Below are 19,085 nucleotides of genomic sequence, written 5' to 3' on the forward strand. Positions count from 1 at the left end.
ATTTTGCCAGTCGGCGCTCGTTTTTTTATTCTCGAGTTCGCGGTTATCTTGAAAGCACTGAAGTCGGAGATTTCCGAGTTCTGAATTCCCTGTTGTTTTGAACGCGTCATTACTGCAAGAGGGCAGGGGTTGGCTAGTCTGTGTAAATTTGTTCGTCCCCCTCAGCAAAACTATGTCTTCCCCTTTTCAGTGGGAGACTCCTCCCCCGCCCTCATCGACCCCTCTACTCTGCTACCCGTATGTGTATTATGTGCTCCAAGTGGTTCCTCTGAGAGACATCCCCACTCCTCTGCCTGTAACTGCAGAGGGATTAGACTCCCTCGGTACCAAGGTCCAACGCAGCACAGCCAACAGGCCTCGGCCCCAGCCAGGGAAGGTCTGGAGTTACTGATTCAGTCTGAGCCCAGCTGAACCAATACAAATAGTGTGTTGCTGCTCTGCCTGAGGTAAGTTGTCACAATTTTATGTCACTCTAGAAATGCTGTAGAATCCAGGGGTCCATTTGGCAGAGTCAGACAGCAGCGGTTAGTTTAGTGCCAGTGTATAATGTCAATTAGTATATGTACATTCTACAAGAGAACACAGAAGGGAGGATGTTACAGTGTAGAGTACATACATTATCTCAGGCCATGTTGGACTGACACAGACAGGGAGGGTGCAGTAGGAAATTAGTCATATGATAGTTTAGCACTGACTGGCTAATCTGCAGGAGAACAGCAGAAACATGACTGACACTGTCAATGGACTCCACATAGTCCTGCTTCTGAAAATATAAGAAGGCTGTTCTGCGGAACAATGTTCAGTATCGAAGAACAACAGTTATAATCGTATTGCTTTATAACACAAACCAAATGATAATCTCCATGGGTTCATGAGTTGCTGTGTTATGATCCAGGTTCAAAACTAAGGACCATAAAGTGCACATTATTATATGTTGGTTTATGACAAACTGACTGTCTGTATTCCCTTCAGTTGGCCCTCATGCACATAAATGAGATTTCCCCCCTTTAATTCTGTAAATTTCACATTTAAAATATCCACAAATTCATAACCCTTGTAATGTTGGTTTTGTATGAATGATAATTGCTGTTGGCATTCCTATTGTGTAGCACTTTGACTACTCTCCTTTCTTATCGCAGAACAAATATTGGTGTGTCCAGGATCTTCTTGGGCCGAAGTGATCTTCACTATGTATTCCCCTCAGAGTTTACATCGCTGGGGCATCACTCATAGTGAGAGCATGGAGCGACTTTCAAACAGTCAAGGTAAACAAAAGCAGATAACCTATATTTTCTTCTCAATCACATGGTGGTTGGTACAAGACAATTGGCTACAACACAATTTATTTTAGAGACACTGGAATCCTACTGAAAGACTATATTGAATTATTGAATTATTTAAACTATCAATTTCAGATGATTAACTTCACAGGGACATGCATCACGTTTATCTACTGACTTCATTTTTTAATTAATGAGTAAGATTATACTTTTCTGTTAACTTGTTGACAAGAAATATACATGGCTGATCATGACTTCCATTTTCTGTAAACACTGTACAGAGCTAGGCTAGTAAAATATATATTTTAATAACATTTCATTAATCATATTTAACATTTTACTCAGTTTAAAGAATTGAAACATGTATATGTATAATCAACTGGAGTTCTTCCAGCCAGCAGTAGAGGGTAGCAGAATCCCAAGTATGGGTCTCCATTACGTAGTGCTTTTGTTTTGTGAGCGTTTTTGACACCACCCTACGGACTTGAGGGATTCAGCTTCAGTAGGGTGTAAACAAATCTCTACACTACGCCGAATAAGGGATCATTTGTTATTGATGACTGTGAAAGCGGACTTCACTCGTAGAATGTAGACGAAATGTGTTGTACATGAAAGGGTTGGCATTGGATCATTTAGCAATGTTATCCCAAACATTTGTGCAACAATGGTCGCCAGGTGAATTGTCCATAACCATATGATATTTCGACGATGGCGACACCTGCAGAGCAAGACCTTGCATTAGCTGAAGCAGAAAGCAACAAGGAGAAGTCTCAAGTATTTGGAATCCTTAGGTTACAGGAAGAAAAATCGTCCGGTGAAAAAGCTAGCACCACGACCATGATGGCAGGGGATGGGAGATGGCAGGCGCCCATATTTGCCCTAGCCAGGAAAGCATCGGAGACCTTTTCAGGAAGCAGCAGTCATGTTCTGGCAAAGGTAGCGGAACCCACATCTTTTGTAAACGAATGGAGTGTCCCAGGTAATTTGGAGTAATGTGTTCATCATGTTCTTGATTTTTGCATAAATCAACAAAGCTGTCATGTCATCGTGTGCCTGCTCCCATGTTACAGTATCAAATGCATATGTCAGTCATTGTTGATTAAGTGCAACATACAATCAATTTAGCAGCATGCATATATTTTTCCGCTTGTGCATCTCAATCAAGTCATATTCATTCATTGACTATTTGGAGAAGGGTGTCATTGCGGCACGCAATCCGGGGCATTCCTTTATCTGCAGGAACCCCTCTTTATACTTATATTGGCAAATGTCTACGCGAGGACGCTGTACACAGGCGGGAGACTGAGCTGCTCCTGTACACTACTGTAGGTGCCGGTAATGCACCAAAACGCTGCTTTCTTGCAGTTATGCTAACGACTGCGAAGCTAGCTAGTTAGGACTCCGGTACACAATAAGGGAAAGTCCAATGGGATGCTAGTGGGGGGTTCTGGCACAATAGTGTGTGATAGCGGCCCGCAATATTGTTAAATTGTGGTAACCTTCTGGTGTTAATGTGGTTTTTCTACAGACCAATAGCTGGTTCGAAACCACACCCCGCCCAATGAGCAAAAGACATTGAAAGGACTTATTTTCAAGGTCTCGTGCTCTCTGGTCGGGCTCATAGCGTGATCCAGATGTGATGCTTGCTGCGGTTACTATGGGTGATGCAGGCACGTTGCATCTCGTATGAAGTTGGAATTACTGGGCCTGTAATGCAAGGATATATCTCTCACACATGAAGTGGTGCGACAGAATGACAGCATACTGACTATGATCTGAAACAGAATAGCAACATGCTCAATGCCATCATTTGCCCAATTTACATTTTAGTCATTTAGCTGTGCTCTTATCCAGAGCGACATACACAGGCGTTGCAAGCGCCATGCTCTACCATGTGTCTGAATATTTGCATAAATGTTATATCCTATTGTCAGTGGCTCGCTCTGTCAACATGGGGAGAGTGCTGATTTGATTGGGGATAGGTTATTGTGCAGGGGTCTTTAATCTTATCTTGCCCAGGGACCCCCTCCCAGGCAAACCTGCAACCCAAGGACTCTCATCATATGTTAGCAAAACAATTAATTAACATGTCTTATCATGTTAATGATAATGGCAAGGAGAAGTACTCAATATTTTAAAGTAAATAGATTTGGTAGATAGTTTTTTATTATTTTGACCACCCCACATTATAATTGGAACAGGAAGTGTAAATTCTTAACAGACCTTTCTAGCTAATAGGCTAACTCCAAACACAATTTTGCTAAGAGCAACTGGTTAAACAAAGGTTAGCCATGTGTTGGCAAAAATGTTATGTCCAATTCCAGAAACCCCGTCGTCCGGGTTTGGCCGGGGTAGGCCGTCATTGTAAATAAGAATTTGTTCTTAACTGACTTGCCTAGTGAAATAAAATATTAAAAATCCATAGAATTACATATTAGAACTCCTATTAGAAATGTAAGAAGTAATTTAATAGGATCTCTGTGGACCCTGCTTATTTCCAGCTAGAGGCCAGTGCAAAACTGTTTCTGATCAATGTTTTTCTTCTGGTTTGATCAGAAGTGGTGATTACATCAGAAAATATTATTTATTGGCCAAGATTAAATCCAATTTCGTGCCTACATACAGTATCATGTCTGTACAACACATGTTGTAGGCAATTATGAAATGTGAGATGTATCCATGACTATTTGTTGAAATACTGTAAGATGGGCACTATAGATGTCAATATCTGCTGTATGTATGTGTGCACTACAATGAAAAACATAATCGCATGGCTCTTTGTTGACATACTATAGGTAGTTTGAATTGACCACTCCCTATTGTGGGTCTGTTCCCTTCCCTCTCTAGCTCTGCGGGACCCTATGTCGATGGAGAGAACTAACCTGCTGAACATGGCCAAGCTCAGCATCAAAGGCCTGATCGAGTCGGCCCTCAGTTTTGGACGCACCCTGGACTCCGACTACCCTCCACTCCAGCAGTTCTTTGTTGTCATGGAGCACTGCCTCAAACATGGCCTCAAAGGTATTCACTCACTCATTTTTACGATGGTGCAGAACTAGTTTAATCCTATTCATAATGGTGACAGTATCAGCTTATGGACATGTTTTCATTGCATAATAATTTATGTTTGTTACATAATGAATACATACAGCTAGCTACACACAATTGCACACACAGCTAGCCACACACACACACACACACACACAATCACACAATCACACACACATACATACATACAGTGGGGCAAAAAAGTATTTAGTCAGCCACCAATTGTGCAAGTTCTCCCACTTAAAAAGATGAGCGAGGCCTGTAATTCTCATCATAGGTACACTTCAACTATGACAGACATCACATTGTAGGATTTTTTATGAATTTATTTGCAAATTATGGTGGAAAATAAGTATTTGGTCACCTACAAACAAGCAGGATTTCTGGCTCTCACAGACCTGTAACTTCTTCTTTAAGAGGCTCCTCTGTTCTCCACTCGTTACCTGTATTAATGGCACCTGTTTGAACTTGTTATCAGTATAAAAGACACCTGTCCACAACCTCAAACAGTCACACTCCAAACTCCACTATGGCCAAGACCAAAGAGCTGTCAAAGGACACCAGAAACAAAATTGTAGACCTGCACCAGGCTGGGAAGACTGAATCTGCAATAGGTAAGCAGCTTGGTTTGAAGAAATCAACTGTGGGAGCAATTATTAGGAAATGGAAGACATACAAGACCACTGATAATCTCCCTCGATCTGGGGCTCCACGGAAGATCTCACCCTGTGGGGTCAAAATGATCACTAGAACGGTGAGCAAAAATCCCAGAACCACACGGGGGGACCTAGTGAATGACCTGCAGAGAGCTGGGACCAAAGTAACAAAGCCTACCATCAGTAACACACTACGCCGCCAGGGACTCAAATCCTGCAGTGCCAGACGTGTCCCCCTGCTTAAGCCAGTACATGTCCAGGCCCGTCTGAAGTTTGCTAGAGAGCATTTGGATGATCCAGAAGAAGATTGGGAGAATGTCATATGGTCAGATGAAACCAAAATATAACTTTTTAACTCAACTCGTCGTGTTTGGAGGACAAAGAATGCTGAGTTGCATCCAAAGAACACCATACCTACTGTGAAGCATGGGGGTGGAAACATCATGCTTTGGGGCTGTTTTTCTGCAAAGGGACCAGAACGACTGATCCGTTTAAAGGAAAGAATGAATGGGGCCATGTATTTTGAGTGAAAACCTCCTTCCATCAGCAAGGGCATTGAAGATGAAACGTGGCTGGGTCTTTCAGCATGACAATGATCCCAAACACACCACCCGGGCAACGAAGTAGTGGCTTCGTAAGAAGCATTTCAAGGTCCTGGAGTGGCCTAGCCAGTCTCCAGATCTCAACCCCATAGAAAATCTTTGGAGGGAGTTGAAAGTCCGTGTTGCCTAGCAACAGCCCCAAAACATCACTGCTCTAGAATAGATCTGCATGGAGGAATGGGCCAAACTACCAGCAACAGTGTGTGAAGACCTTGTGAAGACTTACAGAAAATGTTTGACCTCTGTCATTGCCAACAAAGGGTATATAACAAAGTATTGAGAAACTTTTGTTATTGACCAAATACTTATTTTCCACCATAATTTGCAAATAAATTCATAAAAAATCCTACAATGTGATTTTCTGGATTTTTGTTCTTCTCATTTTGTCTGTCATAGTTGAAGTGTACCTATGATGAAAATTACAGGCCTCTCATCTTTTTAAGTGGGAGAACTTGCACAATTGGTGGCTGACTAAATACTTTTTTACCCCACTGTACATACATACATACATACATACTTAATCACACATACAGTGCCTTGCGAAAGTATTCGGCCCCCTTGAACTTTGCGACCTTTTGCCACATTTCAGGCTTCAAACATAAAGATATAAAACTGTATTTTTTTTGTGAAGAATCAACAACAAGTGGGACACAATCATGAAGTGGAACGACATTTATTGGATATTTCAAACTTTTTTAACAAATCAAAAACTGAAAAATTGGGCGTGCAAAATTATTCAGCCCCTTTACTTTCAGTGCAGCAAACTCTCTCCAGAAGTTCAGTGAGGATCTCTGAATGATCCAATGTTGACCTAAATGACTAATGATGATAAATACAATCCACCTGTGTGTAATCAAGTCTCCGTATAAATGCACCTGCACTGTGATAGTCTCAGAGGTCCGTTAAAAGCGCAGAGAGCATCATGAAGAACAAGGAACACACCAGGCAGGTCCGAGATACTGTTGTGAAGAAGTTTAAAGCCGGATTTGGATACAAAAAGATTTCCCAAGCTTTAAACATCCCAAGGAGCACTGTGCAAGCGATAATATTGAAATGGAAGGAGTATCAGACCACTGCAAATCTACCAAGACCTGGCCGTCCCTCTAAACTTTCAGCTCATACAAGGAGAAGACTGATCAGAGATGCAGCCAAGAGGCCCATGATCACTCTGGATGAACTGCAGAGATCTACAGCTGAGGTGGGAGACTCTGTCCATAGGACAACAATCAGTCGTATATTGCACAACTCTGGCCTTTATGGAAGAGTGGCAAGAAGAAAGCCATTTCTTAAAGATATCCATAAAAAGTATCGTTTAAAGTTTGCCACAAGCCACCTGGGAGACACACCAAACATGTGGAAGAAGGTGCTCTGGTCAGATGAAACCAAAATTGAACTTTTTGGCAACAATGCAAAACGTTATGTTTGGCGTAAAAGCAACACAGCTGAACACACCATCCCCACTGTCAAACATGGTGGTGGCAGCATCATGGTTTGGGCCTGCTTTTCTTCAGCAGGGACAGGGAAGATGGTTAAAATTGATGGGAAGATGGATGGAGCCAAATACAGGACCATTCTGGAAGAAAACCTGATGGAGTCTGCAAAAGACCTGAGACTGGGACGGAGATTTGTCTTCCAACAAGACAATGATCCAAAACATAAAGCAAAATCTACAATGGAATGGTTCAAAAATAAACATATCCAGGTGTTAGAATGGCCAAGTCAAAGTCCAGACCTGAATCCAATAAGAGAATCTGTGGAAAGAACTGAAAACTGCTGTTCACAAATGCTCTCCATCCAACCTCACTGAGCTCGAGCTGTTTTGCAAGGAGGAATGGGAAAAAATTTCAGTCTCTCGATGTGCAAAACTGATAGACATACCCCAAGCGACTTACAGCTGTAATCGCAGCAAAAGGTGGCGCTACAAAGTATTAACTAAAGGGGGCTGAATCATTTTGCACGCCCACTTTTTCAGTTTTTGATTTGTTAAAAAAGTTTGAAATATCCAATAAATGTCGTTCCACTTCATGATTGTGTCCCACTTGTTGTTGATTATTCACAAAAAAATACAGTTTTATATCTTTATGTTTGAAGCCTGAAATGTGGCAAAAGGTCGCAAAGTTCAAGGGGGCCGAATACTTTCGCAAGGCACTGTAGCTAGCTACACACCATCACACACAGCTAGCTACACACCGAGAGATTGACCTATTAATTAGGGCCGATTTCAAGTTTTCATAACAATCGGAAATCGGTATATTTGGGCGCCGATTTGACTTTTTATTTTTTTACATCTTTATTTAACTAGGCAAGTCAGTTAAGAACACATTCCTATTTTCAATGACGGCCTAGGAACGGTGGGTTAACTGCCTCGTTCAGGGACAGAAAGACAGATTTTCACATTGTCAACTCGGGGATCCAATCTTGCAACCTTACAGTTAAATAGTCCAACGCAATAACGACCTGCCTCTCTCTCCTTGCACTCCACAAGGAGACTGCATTTTACACAAATGCAGTAAGCCAAGGTAAGTTGCTAGCTAGCATTAAACTTATCTTATAAAAAACAATCAATCATAATCACTAGTTAACTACACATGGTTGATGATATTACTAGATATTATCTAGTGTGTCCTGTGTTGCATATAATCTGACTGAGCATACAAGTATCTAAGTATCTGACTGAGCGGTGGTAGGCAGAAGCAGGCGCGTAAACATTCATTCAAACAGCACTTTCGCACGTTTTGCCAGCAGCTCTTCGTTGTGCGTCAAGCATTGTGCTGTTTATGACTTCAAACCTATCAACTCCCGAGATGAGGCTGGTGTGACTGAAGTGAAATGGCTGGCTAGTTAGCGCGCGCTAATAGCGTTTCAAACTTCACTCGCTCTGAGCCTTGGGATGGTTGTTTCCCTTGCTCTGCATGGGTAATGCTGCTTCGATGTGGTGGCTGTTGTCCTTGTGTTGCTGGTTCAAGCCCAGGGAGGAGCGAGGAGAGGGACGGAGGCTATACTGTTACACTATCAATACTAAAGTGCCTATAAGAACATCCAGTAGTCAAAGGTTAATGAAATACAAATGGCATAGAGGGAAATAGTCCTATAATAACTACAACCTAAAACTTCTTACCTGGGAATATTGAAGACTCATGTTAAAAGGAACCACCAGCTTTCATATGTTCTCATGTTCTGAGCAAGGAACTGAAACGTTAGCTTTCTTACATAGCACATATTGCACTTTTACTTTCATCTCCAACACTTTGTTTTTGCAATATTTAAACCAAATTGAACATGTTTCATTATCTACTTGAGGCTAAATTGATTTTATTGATGTATTATATTAAGTTAAAATAAGTGTTAATTCAGTATTGTTGTAATTGTCATTATTACAAATGCATTTTTAAAAAAAAATCTGCCGATTTAATCGGTATCGGCTTTTTTGGTCCTCCAATAATCGGTATCGGCGTTGAAAAATTATAATCGGTCGACCTCTAATACATGCATATCTATATAATCACACATAGCTAGCTACACACACATTATCTCACACACACACACAACGGGCTAGCTACACACACACACGCACATAATCAAAAATAACTAGCTACACACACACACAGCTTCTTACACACACACACACACACACACACACACACACACACAGCTAGCTGCACACATACATACATACATAATCACACAAACACACATACATACATAATCACACACAGTTAGCTATACACGCATAATCACAAACACACATATATGCATAATCACATACCCACATATGTCTATAATCACACACACACATAATCACACACACACACATACACACATTCATTCATACATAATCACACACACATACTCACACGCAGCTAACAACTGCATAATCCCCAATGCCAGCCCTTGGCGGGACCTGCTGGATATACAAATATGCAATCTCCCCTTTCCCATGCATTATTTGATAGTTAAGGTTGCAAAGACACAATTTCTCGACAGTGTTGTGTAACATTACCCATGGCATAAGGATCAATGTTTGTTTTTGCAACCCTAGTGAAGAAGTCCTTTCTTGGATACAACAAGTCACTGTGGGGTCCTCTGGAGATGGTGGAGAAGTTGTGTCCTGAGGCAGGAGAGATTGCAGCCAGCGTCAGGGACCTACCAGGACTAAAGTACGCACACACACACACACACACACACACACCTTTTGATTAAGGGCTTGATTCAATCTGCTTCACCGAAGTTCAGCACTATAGCGTGTTTGAAATGTAAAGGTCATTTCCGATTGAAATGACATATGCAGCATTTAATGTGAATGCAGTCGCTGCTGACGCGGGAACTCTGAATTTAAATGTCAATTGTGCTACAACGCTGATCTTCAGCTCTACGGATTGAATTGAGCCCTCTTCACTTGGAATGTAAATAGGGATATAATATGACTATGGATTGTTGGACTAATAGTTGCAGTTTGTGCTCTGTTGTTGTAGGACTCCACTGGGCAGAGCTCGGGCCTGGCTGCGTCTGGCCCTGATGCAGAAGAGGCTGGCTGATTACCTCCGCCTTCTGATCACCAGAAAGGACCTGCTGAGGTACTGGAAGTACCTCCAGTCTCAATTCACTCACACTGTTTTTCTCACACACTGTTTCACCTCCAAGCACACCCCTTGGGCAGGCAGACAGGGGAGGCTCCTCAGTGGTGGTTCACCATCTGCCTCTCAGCAGGCTAGACGCTAATACCTTCAGATGGGTAAAGGAGGTGTCAAAGTCTCATGCCATTTTCAATAAAGATATACGGTTAGTATAAACAGTAATAATATTTGTTTTCACAATTTAATGTGAAATATGTTTCTTTGTGTGTACCCACAGTGATTTCTATGACAACTATGCTGTGATGGTAGAGGAGGAGGGTGCTGTCATCGTTGGCCTGCTGGTGGGACTCAATGTGATCGATGCCAACCTGTGTGTCAAGGGCGAGGACCTGGATACACAGGTGAGTCAACTCTCACTTCAGTCATTGTTAAAAAATTCCCCATTGACAGCCTTTAAATTAGGCAAGTGAGTGGACACTTATTCAGGGTCCTACTTGCTGACAGAGGATTGGCGTTCCTTTCACCTCATGGAGATTTACTCGTCTCATCCCAACAGACTAGTATCTGGAAGAACTGTCACAGTGCAAACTGTTCAGCTGTGCTTCTAATCTGCTCAGATTGTAGTTGGGGACATTTTATAGTCTAATTATCTCAGCCCAACTTGAGAAGGAATATACTGGTCAAAGTCTATGCAGACATTTCTAAATAATGGTGTATGTGACATTTAACATTTCTTAGGTTGGGGTCATTGACTTCTCAATGTACTTGAAAAATGACATTGATGACTACAGAAGTGGAGAAAGGTAAAGTAGATACTCTTGTTACTTTAATTAATGCAGTGGTATTCAAACTTATTCAATGGGGACTTCATTTTTCCCATGCAGAATTTCTGGGGACCCTGCCCCAAATCTAAAGACACAACCTTAAAGTGTGTGTGTGTGTGTGTGTGTATATAATCTCAATCACTGCTTTAATCAGATGGAATATACCCATTAAAACATCTACTACTATACTTTTATTTGTCTTGGATAAGCTGAGAAGGATAATAGTATGCTTGAAACATTTGAACATAAAAGTTGACTAATTTACAGATGTTCTCTTCCATGATCTGTTTTCCCAATAGAAATGGTCAAGTAGCAGCCATCCTAGACCAGAAGAACTATGTTGAAGAATTAAATAGGCAGCTTAAGTATTTTTCTTTTTCTTTACCATACTGTATCATTTTTGGAGAAGAAAATGTTGGTGTGATAATTGCTCAACCATGTGTTTCAGCTCTTATTTAGGCCAATTCATTGGCACTGGTTATGCAAGTACAGATGTCTCTTCTGTTGTATTGGCTTACGTTCCTTGCACAACCTCAAACACTACAGAACTCAAGCTCACTAGTTCAACGGCAGGAAATTTAATTGTAAAGGACAATGAAAGGACTACTCAGGTTCTTTTGTGAGGACTTTTAAGTCTGATTGAACATGCAGTGTGTTTCTTCAAATGTATGTTGGGAGAGACTAAATATGAAATGGCACTAAATTAGCAGTTGTTTTTTTGACACAGTTCTTCAGTACACGGCTTACAAGGGAGGGTCGATAACTTGGAGAAATCAAACTCTAAACTCATTGAGGAGGTATGGTATTCTCTCTTAATAGTATTTACCATTTTATACATCTGATTTGGTGTTCATTTGACCCTCTTTTCATTGTAGCTGGCGATTGCAAAAAATAACATAATCAAACTGCAAGAGGAGAACCATCAGCTTAGAAATGAGAACACTATTATTCTCATAAAAGCTCAGCAGCAACTTGAGGTTTGCCTTTTACAATGTCCTGCTCTCTGTCTTGGTCAATTAGACTTCAACATGTTCCTCATTTGTTGTGTTTGTGGTCTAAGGACATGTGGGTCTGGTCTAATCCACTAATGTCTCTTCTTGTGTCACTGTCAGGTGACCCAGGTTGACGTGGATGTGGAGCTGGACACCTATAAGCAGTCGAGGCAGGGCCTTGACGAGATGTACAACGAGGCCAGGAGACAGCTCAGGGAGGAGTGTCAACTACGCCAGGTCAGTTGTCATCCAGTTGTTTCCCCTTTATACTTTTTCTAAGGGGGCACAGGCTGAGGGAAGAGCTACAGTAGAAAGTGGAGCCTGCCTCACCTATACAATAGAGGCAACACTGCCAATGTAAGCCAACTCAGAATTCTGAAATGGTCATCTTTGCTTGCAAGGTGCAGTCAATAGCATTGTCTGTGTAAGGAAGGTCAGTGGTTTACAGTTAAGCAGGATTTGGGGTGACCGACAGCTGCTGTCCTTGTACCCCACTGTAGGATGTGGAAAATGAGTTGGTGGTACAGGTGAGCATGAAGCAGGAGATGGATCTGGCCATGAAACTGTTGGAAAAGGACATTCACGAAAAACAGGACACACTGATCGGCCTGCGCCACCAGCTGGATGAAGTCAAGGCCATCAATGTGGAAATGTACACAAAAATGCAGGTACTGTGGAGCTTTTTGTATGGCACATTTTGCTGGTGCTTTTGTAAATAGAGTAGGCTATATTGTTTGTTACAGTGCCTTCAGAAAGTATTCATACCCCTTGACTTATTCCACGCAATACCCCATAATGAAAAAGTTAACATGTTTTTAGAAATGTTAGCAGATTTATTGAAAATTAAATACAGAAATATCTCATTTACATAAGTATTCACACCCCTGACTCAATACTTTTATAGAAGCACCTTAAGCAGTGATTACGTCTGGGAGTCTTTCTGGGTAAGTCTCTAAGAGATTTCCACACCTGGATTGTGCAACATTTTCCCATTTATTATTTTCGTATTTCTTCAAGCTCGGTCTAATTAGTTGTTTATCATAGCTAGACAACCATTTTCAGGTCTTGCCATAGATTTTCAAGTAGATTTTAGTCAAAACTGTAACTCAGCCACTCTGGAAAATTCATTGTCTTCATGGTAAGCAACTCCAGCGTAAATTTGGCCTTAGGTTATTGTCCTGCTGAAAGGTGAATTCATCTCCCAGTGTGTTGGAAAGCTGAACCTGGTTTTCCTCTAGAATTCTGCCTGTGCTTAACTCCATTATGTTTCATTTTTTATCCTGGAAAAACTCCCCAGTCCTTAACGGTTACAAGCATACCCATAACATGATGCAGCCACCACTATGGTTGAAAATATGGAGAGTAGTACTCAGTAATGTGTTATATTGTATTTGCCCCAAACACTTTATATTCAGAACAAAAAAGTTATTGCTTTGCCACATTTTTTGCAGTATTACTTTAGTGCCTTGTTGCAAACAGGATGTATGTTTTTTATATTTTTATTCTATACAGGCTTCCTTCTTTTTACTCTGTCAATTAGGTTAGTAATTGTGGAGTAACTACATTGTTGATCCATCCACAGTTTTCTCCTATTGTAGCCATTAAACTCTGTAACCGTTTTAAAGTTACCATTGGCCTCATGGTAAAATCCCTGAGTGGATTCCTTCCTCTCCGGCCACTGAGCTAAGAAGGACGCATGTATATTTGTAGTGACTGGGTGTATTGATACACCATGCAAAGTGTAATTAACAACTTCACCATGCTCAAAGGGATATTCAATGTCTGCTTTTTTTTTATTTGACCGATTTACTAATAGGTGACTCAAGCAATATTGACTCAAGACATTTCAGCTATTCATTTTTAATTAATTTGTTAAATAGATTACAAATTAAAAACATATTCAACTTTGACATGGATTATTGTGTGTAAGCCAGTGACAGATCTCAATTTAATAAATTTTAAATTCAGGCTGTAACACAACAAAATGTGGAAAATGTCAAGGGGTGTGAATACATTGAAGGCAGGGTATTTTACAGTGACTATACTGATCTGAGGGCTTTCTTGTGTTGTCAACCAGACTTCTGATGATGGCATGAAACAGAAGAACGACATGATCACTCGTTTGGAGGAGAAGACCAATCAAATCACAGCAACCATGAAACAGCTGGAGCAAAGGTAAGGGTGTTGACTTAAAGTTCCTCTTAAATAATTTGGAATTAATATTTAAGGCCCGGTTTCCCTAATTAAGCCTAGCCCTGAACTAACAAGTGCTTTCAGTGGAGATGAAATGCTTCATCTGAGTGCAGGAAACCGGGCCATAATGTGGCATGCAAAGTATTTCCTCTTTTTGCATGTAGGTGTATTTTTTATAAATATATGTTTCACCTTATCAATCATTTGGAACATTGACTTGGCTGTAGTCTGGTTGTGTTGTGATGCGACCATAGCTTCGTCACGTCTGTCAACACAGACCATCCTTCCCTTTGTCTTCCTTTGGTTTGCCATCTTCTTTGTGACATCTTTATGAGAATGCTTTGCTTAACAATTTCTTAAGGTTTTTGGTAAAATGGAGGTTCACTGATATTGACATCCTCTTTCCCTTTTTGCTTTCCTTCTTGCCTTTATTTCTTCCATCTTTTACCCTCATACTTTTCATTTCTACATCGATACACCTATTTCTATCATCCTGTACCCCCCCATCATGCCTACTTGATCCCAATAGTGATAAAGATTTGCTGAGCCAGACACGCACACTCGCCATGTCATTTGTAAAATGTGCCAGCACAGACACTGAGAACCAATACAAGCTTGTTAAAGACATCTCTTTCTGAGCTTTTAAACACAACCACTAACTCTCAGCAAACACTAGGCAGGGGATTTGTTCATATGCAGTATCATAAAGTAACAGTTCATTGGTTTTTGTATCAGTCTAATGTTAAGATAAGCTTCTTTCACAAAAGGAAGTTTTGTAGTGCATCCCATTATTGTGGCACTGTAATAACTAATACACTCAAACATATCTGTAAGAGCAAATACTATACTCATTATAGCCAATAAAAAGTATAACAATTGTTTATCACATGAAACAATAAAGTTAAATGTTTTGAAATTGTGGTTGTGGAATGATGAAATCATTGGCAGCACCATTACGTTTGTCTTTGAGTGTAGTGAACACACCATCTTTAGCCCCATGAGTGTGTTCATGGAAATGTTAAACTGGCCTGCCACTGCCTGGCCATCTTCCCTCCAAAGGGGCCTGCCTGCCTGTAGGTGTTTGGTCTTCCCTTTTTCTTCTGCCAGTTTGTCCCATTGCATCCCAACCCCTTGTACCCCCTTTTCTTTGTGATTGGAGCCTCAGTTTTACCCAGTTGGTTTGAATTACACCAGATTACAAGAGGCAGAGCGGGACCGCTGGACTGCAGAAGATGGAGCTCGCAAATTCAAGCACGACTTTGCCAACAAAGCCGACAGCCTCCAAAAGCAGATAGCCCAGAGAGAGAAACAAATGTAAGTACACATACATACTGTATATTTATAGTAGCTCTTAGCACTTATTCCTATATACCATAAATATATTGTTTGTCTCTGCACCAAAATGAAGATTAAGGGATAGTAATCTGGCTGTAATCCAGGATTTTGTTTCTGTTGTAGGCTGCAGCTGGAGACAGACCTAAAGATTGAGAAGGAGTGGCGGCAAACCTTACAGAACGACCTGGAGAGGGAACGAGACATCGTCGCCCAGCTCAGTGCTGAAGCCCAGCAAATAAATGGACTTAAAAAGGTTTGAGGGTTCTTCGTGGGGTTTATTGTGGCATTAAGAAGTATTATGTTCAACATATTTTCTGTTGCGTCACAGGTGTAGAGTATATTTATACACACGGTGGATTGATGTATTTCACATGTTTTTCTCCAGGAGTTCCACAGGCTGCAGGATGAGAACAGCCAGCTGAAGGGGATTTGTGAAGAACAGGAGCAGGCCCTGGAGGAGCTAGGCTGCAAACTCAGCGAGTACTTGTCTATTTTAAACTCATTTGATGTACGTTTTTATCGAACACTGTGTCTTTCAAATAGGAATTCGGCCTCTTTCCCCCATCAATTACAGCAATCTCAACGTACCTTTTAAGATAAAAGTGGAAAGGCTGTATCAGAAGCAACATTATTTTATGTTGTGGAGGGGCTATAATCACATACATGATCCCCTTTCATTCTTCCTGGCCTTTAGTTAGTGCTCTTACTGTTTTAATGGCAGGGGCGGCAGGGTAGCCTAGTGCGGCAGGGTAGCCTAGTGGTTAGAGCATTGGACTAGTAACCGGAAGGTTGCGAGTTCAAACCCCCGAGCTGACAAGGTACAAATCTGTCGTTCTGCCCCTGAACAGGCAGTTAACCCACTGTTCCCAGGCCGTCATTGAAAATACGAATTTGTTCTTAACTGACTTGCCTAGTTAAATAAAGGTAAAATAAAAAAAATAAATAAAAAAAATGTTCCGTTAAGGATTTTTAAATTAATAATATGAGACATGAATTCAGTTAACTGATGCCTGGCTTTTCTTAATCCAGATCAAAACTTAAAATCGAAGACATAAAAGAAGCAAATAAAGCTCTTCAGGTAAGTGTCTTGAGTTCTACATCCTTGTTCAAATGAAAGTTCAATCCAATCAGTACATTTTCTGATGAAAACAACTTAATTGAAATGTCTGAACTTATTTCACTTTTAGATTGTGTGTATTGTATTGCTGCACTGTTTGAGTGAGAAACATAAGTATTTCGCTGCACCTGTGATAACATCTGCAAAACTTTTATTTAATTTGAACTGAACTACCAACAAGCATGTTGAAATTTGCCAGTGCTGTTCCATGAGTGCCCTATCTAACAAATATTCCAGGGAGGGCAGGTCTGGTTGAAGGACAAAGATGCTACCCACTGTAAACTTTGTGAGAAGGAGTTCTCCATCTCTAGGAGAAAGGTTAGGATAAACTCATTACATTTTTCATGTGAAATTAATTGGGACAATGCTGAACCAGCAATCAACACAAAGTGTAACATTAACAAGAATAGCAACTATGCAAACCGTAACCCACCTTCTCCTTGGGGTGTACTTCTTGCCTAGATAAGCTGAGGTGTTTTCCATGTCTCATTTCTCTAGCACCACTGTAGAAACTGTGGGGAGATCTTCTGCAATGCCTGCTCTGACAACGAGCTGCCCCTCCCTGCCTCACCAAAACCAGTGAGGGTCTGTGATACGTGCCACGCCCTTCTCCTCCAACGCTGCTCCTCCAATGCCACGTGAGATGCCCCCCTTCAGGCCCAGCTTTAACTCAATTCCCCGCAGCTCAAGTCTACCAGGAAACCTCTGAGCTCGTGTGACTGTTATCAGATGTCAAGTGTGTACATTCTACAAGGTATATTGCATTGTGTAGCATGAGATTTGAGATGTTATATCTGTGACACTAAGGTTCTTGTGATAAATGTCAACATTCCCTTACAATAGATAAACCATTTGGGCAGCTGAGCATATCATTCCAAATCTGCAGTAAGAATATCTTGATGAGATAATTTTAAAGCATGTTTCTCTGTGTGACACAGTGGCTGAGCCTGATGTGATAAGGACTGGAGTCATATTTTTTGTTTTGAGTCATGTTATTTCACTTGAACGGTCTGAAAGGACGAGTACATTGTTGTTGTTGACCAAATCTCTTTTTTATTTACATTTGTGTGCTTTCTCATTCCCATTATGGTGAGAACCTGGGAATGCTTGAACACGGAAAGTATCACTCGAGGTTAACAAAATGGAATAACATTGTGGATAAAGTTTAATGACACTTTTGTGTACAACATCTAAAGAAATGCATCACTATACTGAGTGTTGTCGTTTCTAGAAATATATATGTTTTTGGAGCTGTTTTATCTGTGCCCCTGCAACTGTAGAAAGAGCATGAGGAAATATCTTGCTGGTGGGGTTTCTCAAAACCAAGTGAAATCGCAAAAGAAGTGGCTGAACACTTCTTTCTATAGCATGCTATTTACAAAAAAAGAGATTTGGTTAAACAAAGTGAACTTCTTCTCCTATAACTGATGTAATTCACATGTGCCTCTAATAAGCCAAAATACTAAATGAGTACCTTTCAGACTTGTTTCTGCATGGTAGAATGCAGGCACATTTCAGAAGTATGTTTACCAAAAGCACTGTTCCCGATACTGCTTTGTGACGAAGAAGCAAAGAGACTACATGAAACGGCGCAGCAAATGTATGTTGTACTTTTGATTAAGTAGGCCTAATAAATTACCTTAAGTATTCAAATACAGTATCTAGCTAACAATTCAGTATGGAAACATGCCAATCTTATTTCTTTTCAGAGACTAATCAGGCAAGTTAAAAAAACTTGGATCACTAAGTGGCAAGGAATTTGAGATGCACTAATTTGTGTAACCACTTATATATACACTTGCTGGATTTTGTTTTGTATTCAATCAGCAAAGCAATGTTTACAATATATAATTTTACAAAACTGGAATTTATACTTTATTACAAATGGATGTGCTACATCTCACATAGATGATCAAAACATACTGTGTGCAGTATGTTTTCAATATATTGTCTTGTTCACTAGAACATATTGTTGCCAACCATGTCATTTTGACATTTAAAGTGATTGAACGGGATCTTAAGCATTTACAAATATGTAACACATACGGATTGCAGGATTTTTTTTCCATAGTTTTGCTGGACATAAAATATGAAATGGATGTAGTACACAATAGCGGACATGAATAAAGATGGCGTCCCCCATCTACTTACAGAACCCTCAAAGTATTCATACCCATTTTAGTCATTTAGCAGACGCTCTTTTCATATTTGTTCATACTGGTCCCCTGTGGGAATCGAACCCACAACCCTGGCATTGCAAGGGCCATGCTCTACCAACTGAGACACACTTGACTTATTCCACATTTTGTTAAAGCCTCAATTAAAAATGTATTAAAGATTTCTCTCTCTCACATACACACAATGTGAAAACATATACATTTACAGATTTGAAAAGGAAATACAGGAATCTAATTTACATAAGTATTCACAAACCTGAGTCAATACTTTGTAGAAACACCTTTGG

The 19,085-nt window shown here is 40.6% G+C and overlaps 1 protein-coding gene across 2 annotated transcripts; it reads left to right on the forward strand.

Annotated features, from left to right (window-relative positions):
* The first annotated feature begins 227 nt into the window (after positions 1–227).
* On the forward strand, positions 228–18,776 carry LOC139381209 (RUN and FYVE domain containing 2). Of its 2 annotated transcripts, XM_071124659.1 has the most exons (19): positions 228–446; positions 1,140–1,265; positions 4,128–4,301; positions 9,626–9,743; positions 10,059–10,160; positions 10,438–10,561; positions 10,899–10,963; positions 11,284–11,349; positions 11,712–11,781; positions 11,860–11,961; positions 12,097–12,213; positions 12,477–12,644; positions 14,054–14,151; positions 15,364–15,483; positions 15,628–15,757; positions 15,890–15,984; positions 16,534–16,582; positions 16,859–16,939; positions 17,120–18,274. In XM_071124659.1, the coding sequence occupies exons 2-19, from the start codon at positions 1,190–1,192 to the stop codon at positions 17,261–17,263; spliced, it is 1,899 nt and encodes a 632-aa protein (XP_070980760.1). In that variant the 5' UTR covers positions 228–446; positions 1,140–1,189; the 3' UTR covers positions 17,264–18,274. The 2 variants fall into 2 exon arrangements, with proteins under 2 accessions (XP_070980760.1, XP_070980759.1); XM_071124658.1 differs by lacking the exons at positions 228–446; positions 1,140–1,265 and adding an exon at positions 1,725–2,259 and having other exon boundaries at positions 17,120–18,776.
* Positions 18,777–19,085: the final 309 nt, after the last annotated feature.

The sequence above is a fragment of the Oncorhynchus clarkii genome, chromosome 23, assembly GCF_045791955.1.
Source record: "Oncorhynchus clarkii lewisi isolate Uvic-CL-2024 chromosome 23, UVic_Ocla_1.0, whole genome shotgun sequence".
NCBI classification, from domain to species: Eukaryota; Metazoa; Chordata; class Actinopteri; order Salmoniformes; family Salmonidae; genus Oncorhynchus; species Oncorhynchus clarkii.

Coding starts and splice junctions, on each gene's coding strand:
- LOC139381209 (XM_071124658.1), top strand. CDS start 1,989: ATGGCGACACCTGCAGAGCAAGACCTTGCATTAGCTGAAGCAGAAAGC. Junction 11,782..11,859: donor ACTCTAAACTCATTGAGGAG/GTATGGTATTCT, acceptor TTTTCATTGTAG/CTGGCGATTGCAAAAAATAA. Junction 16,940..17,119: donor TCTCCATCTCTAGGAGAAAG/GTTAGGATAAAC, acceptor TCATTTCTCTAG/CACCACTGTAGAAACTGTGG.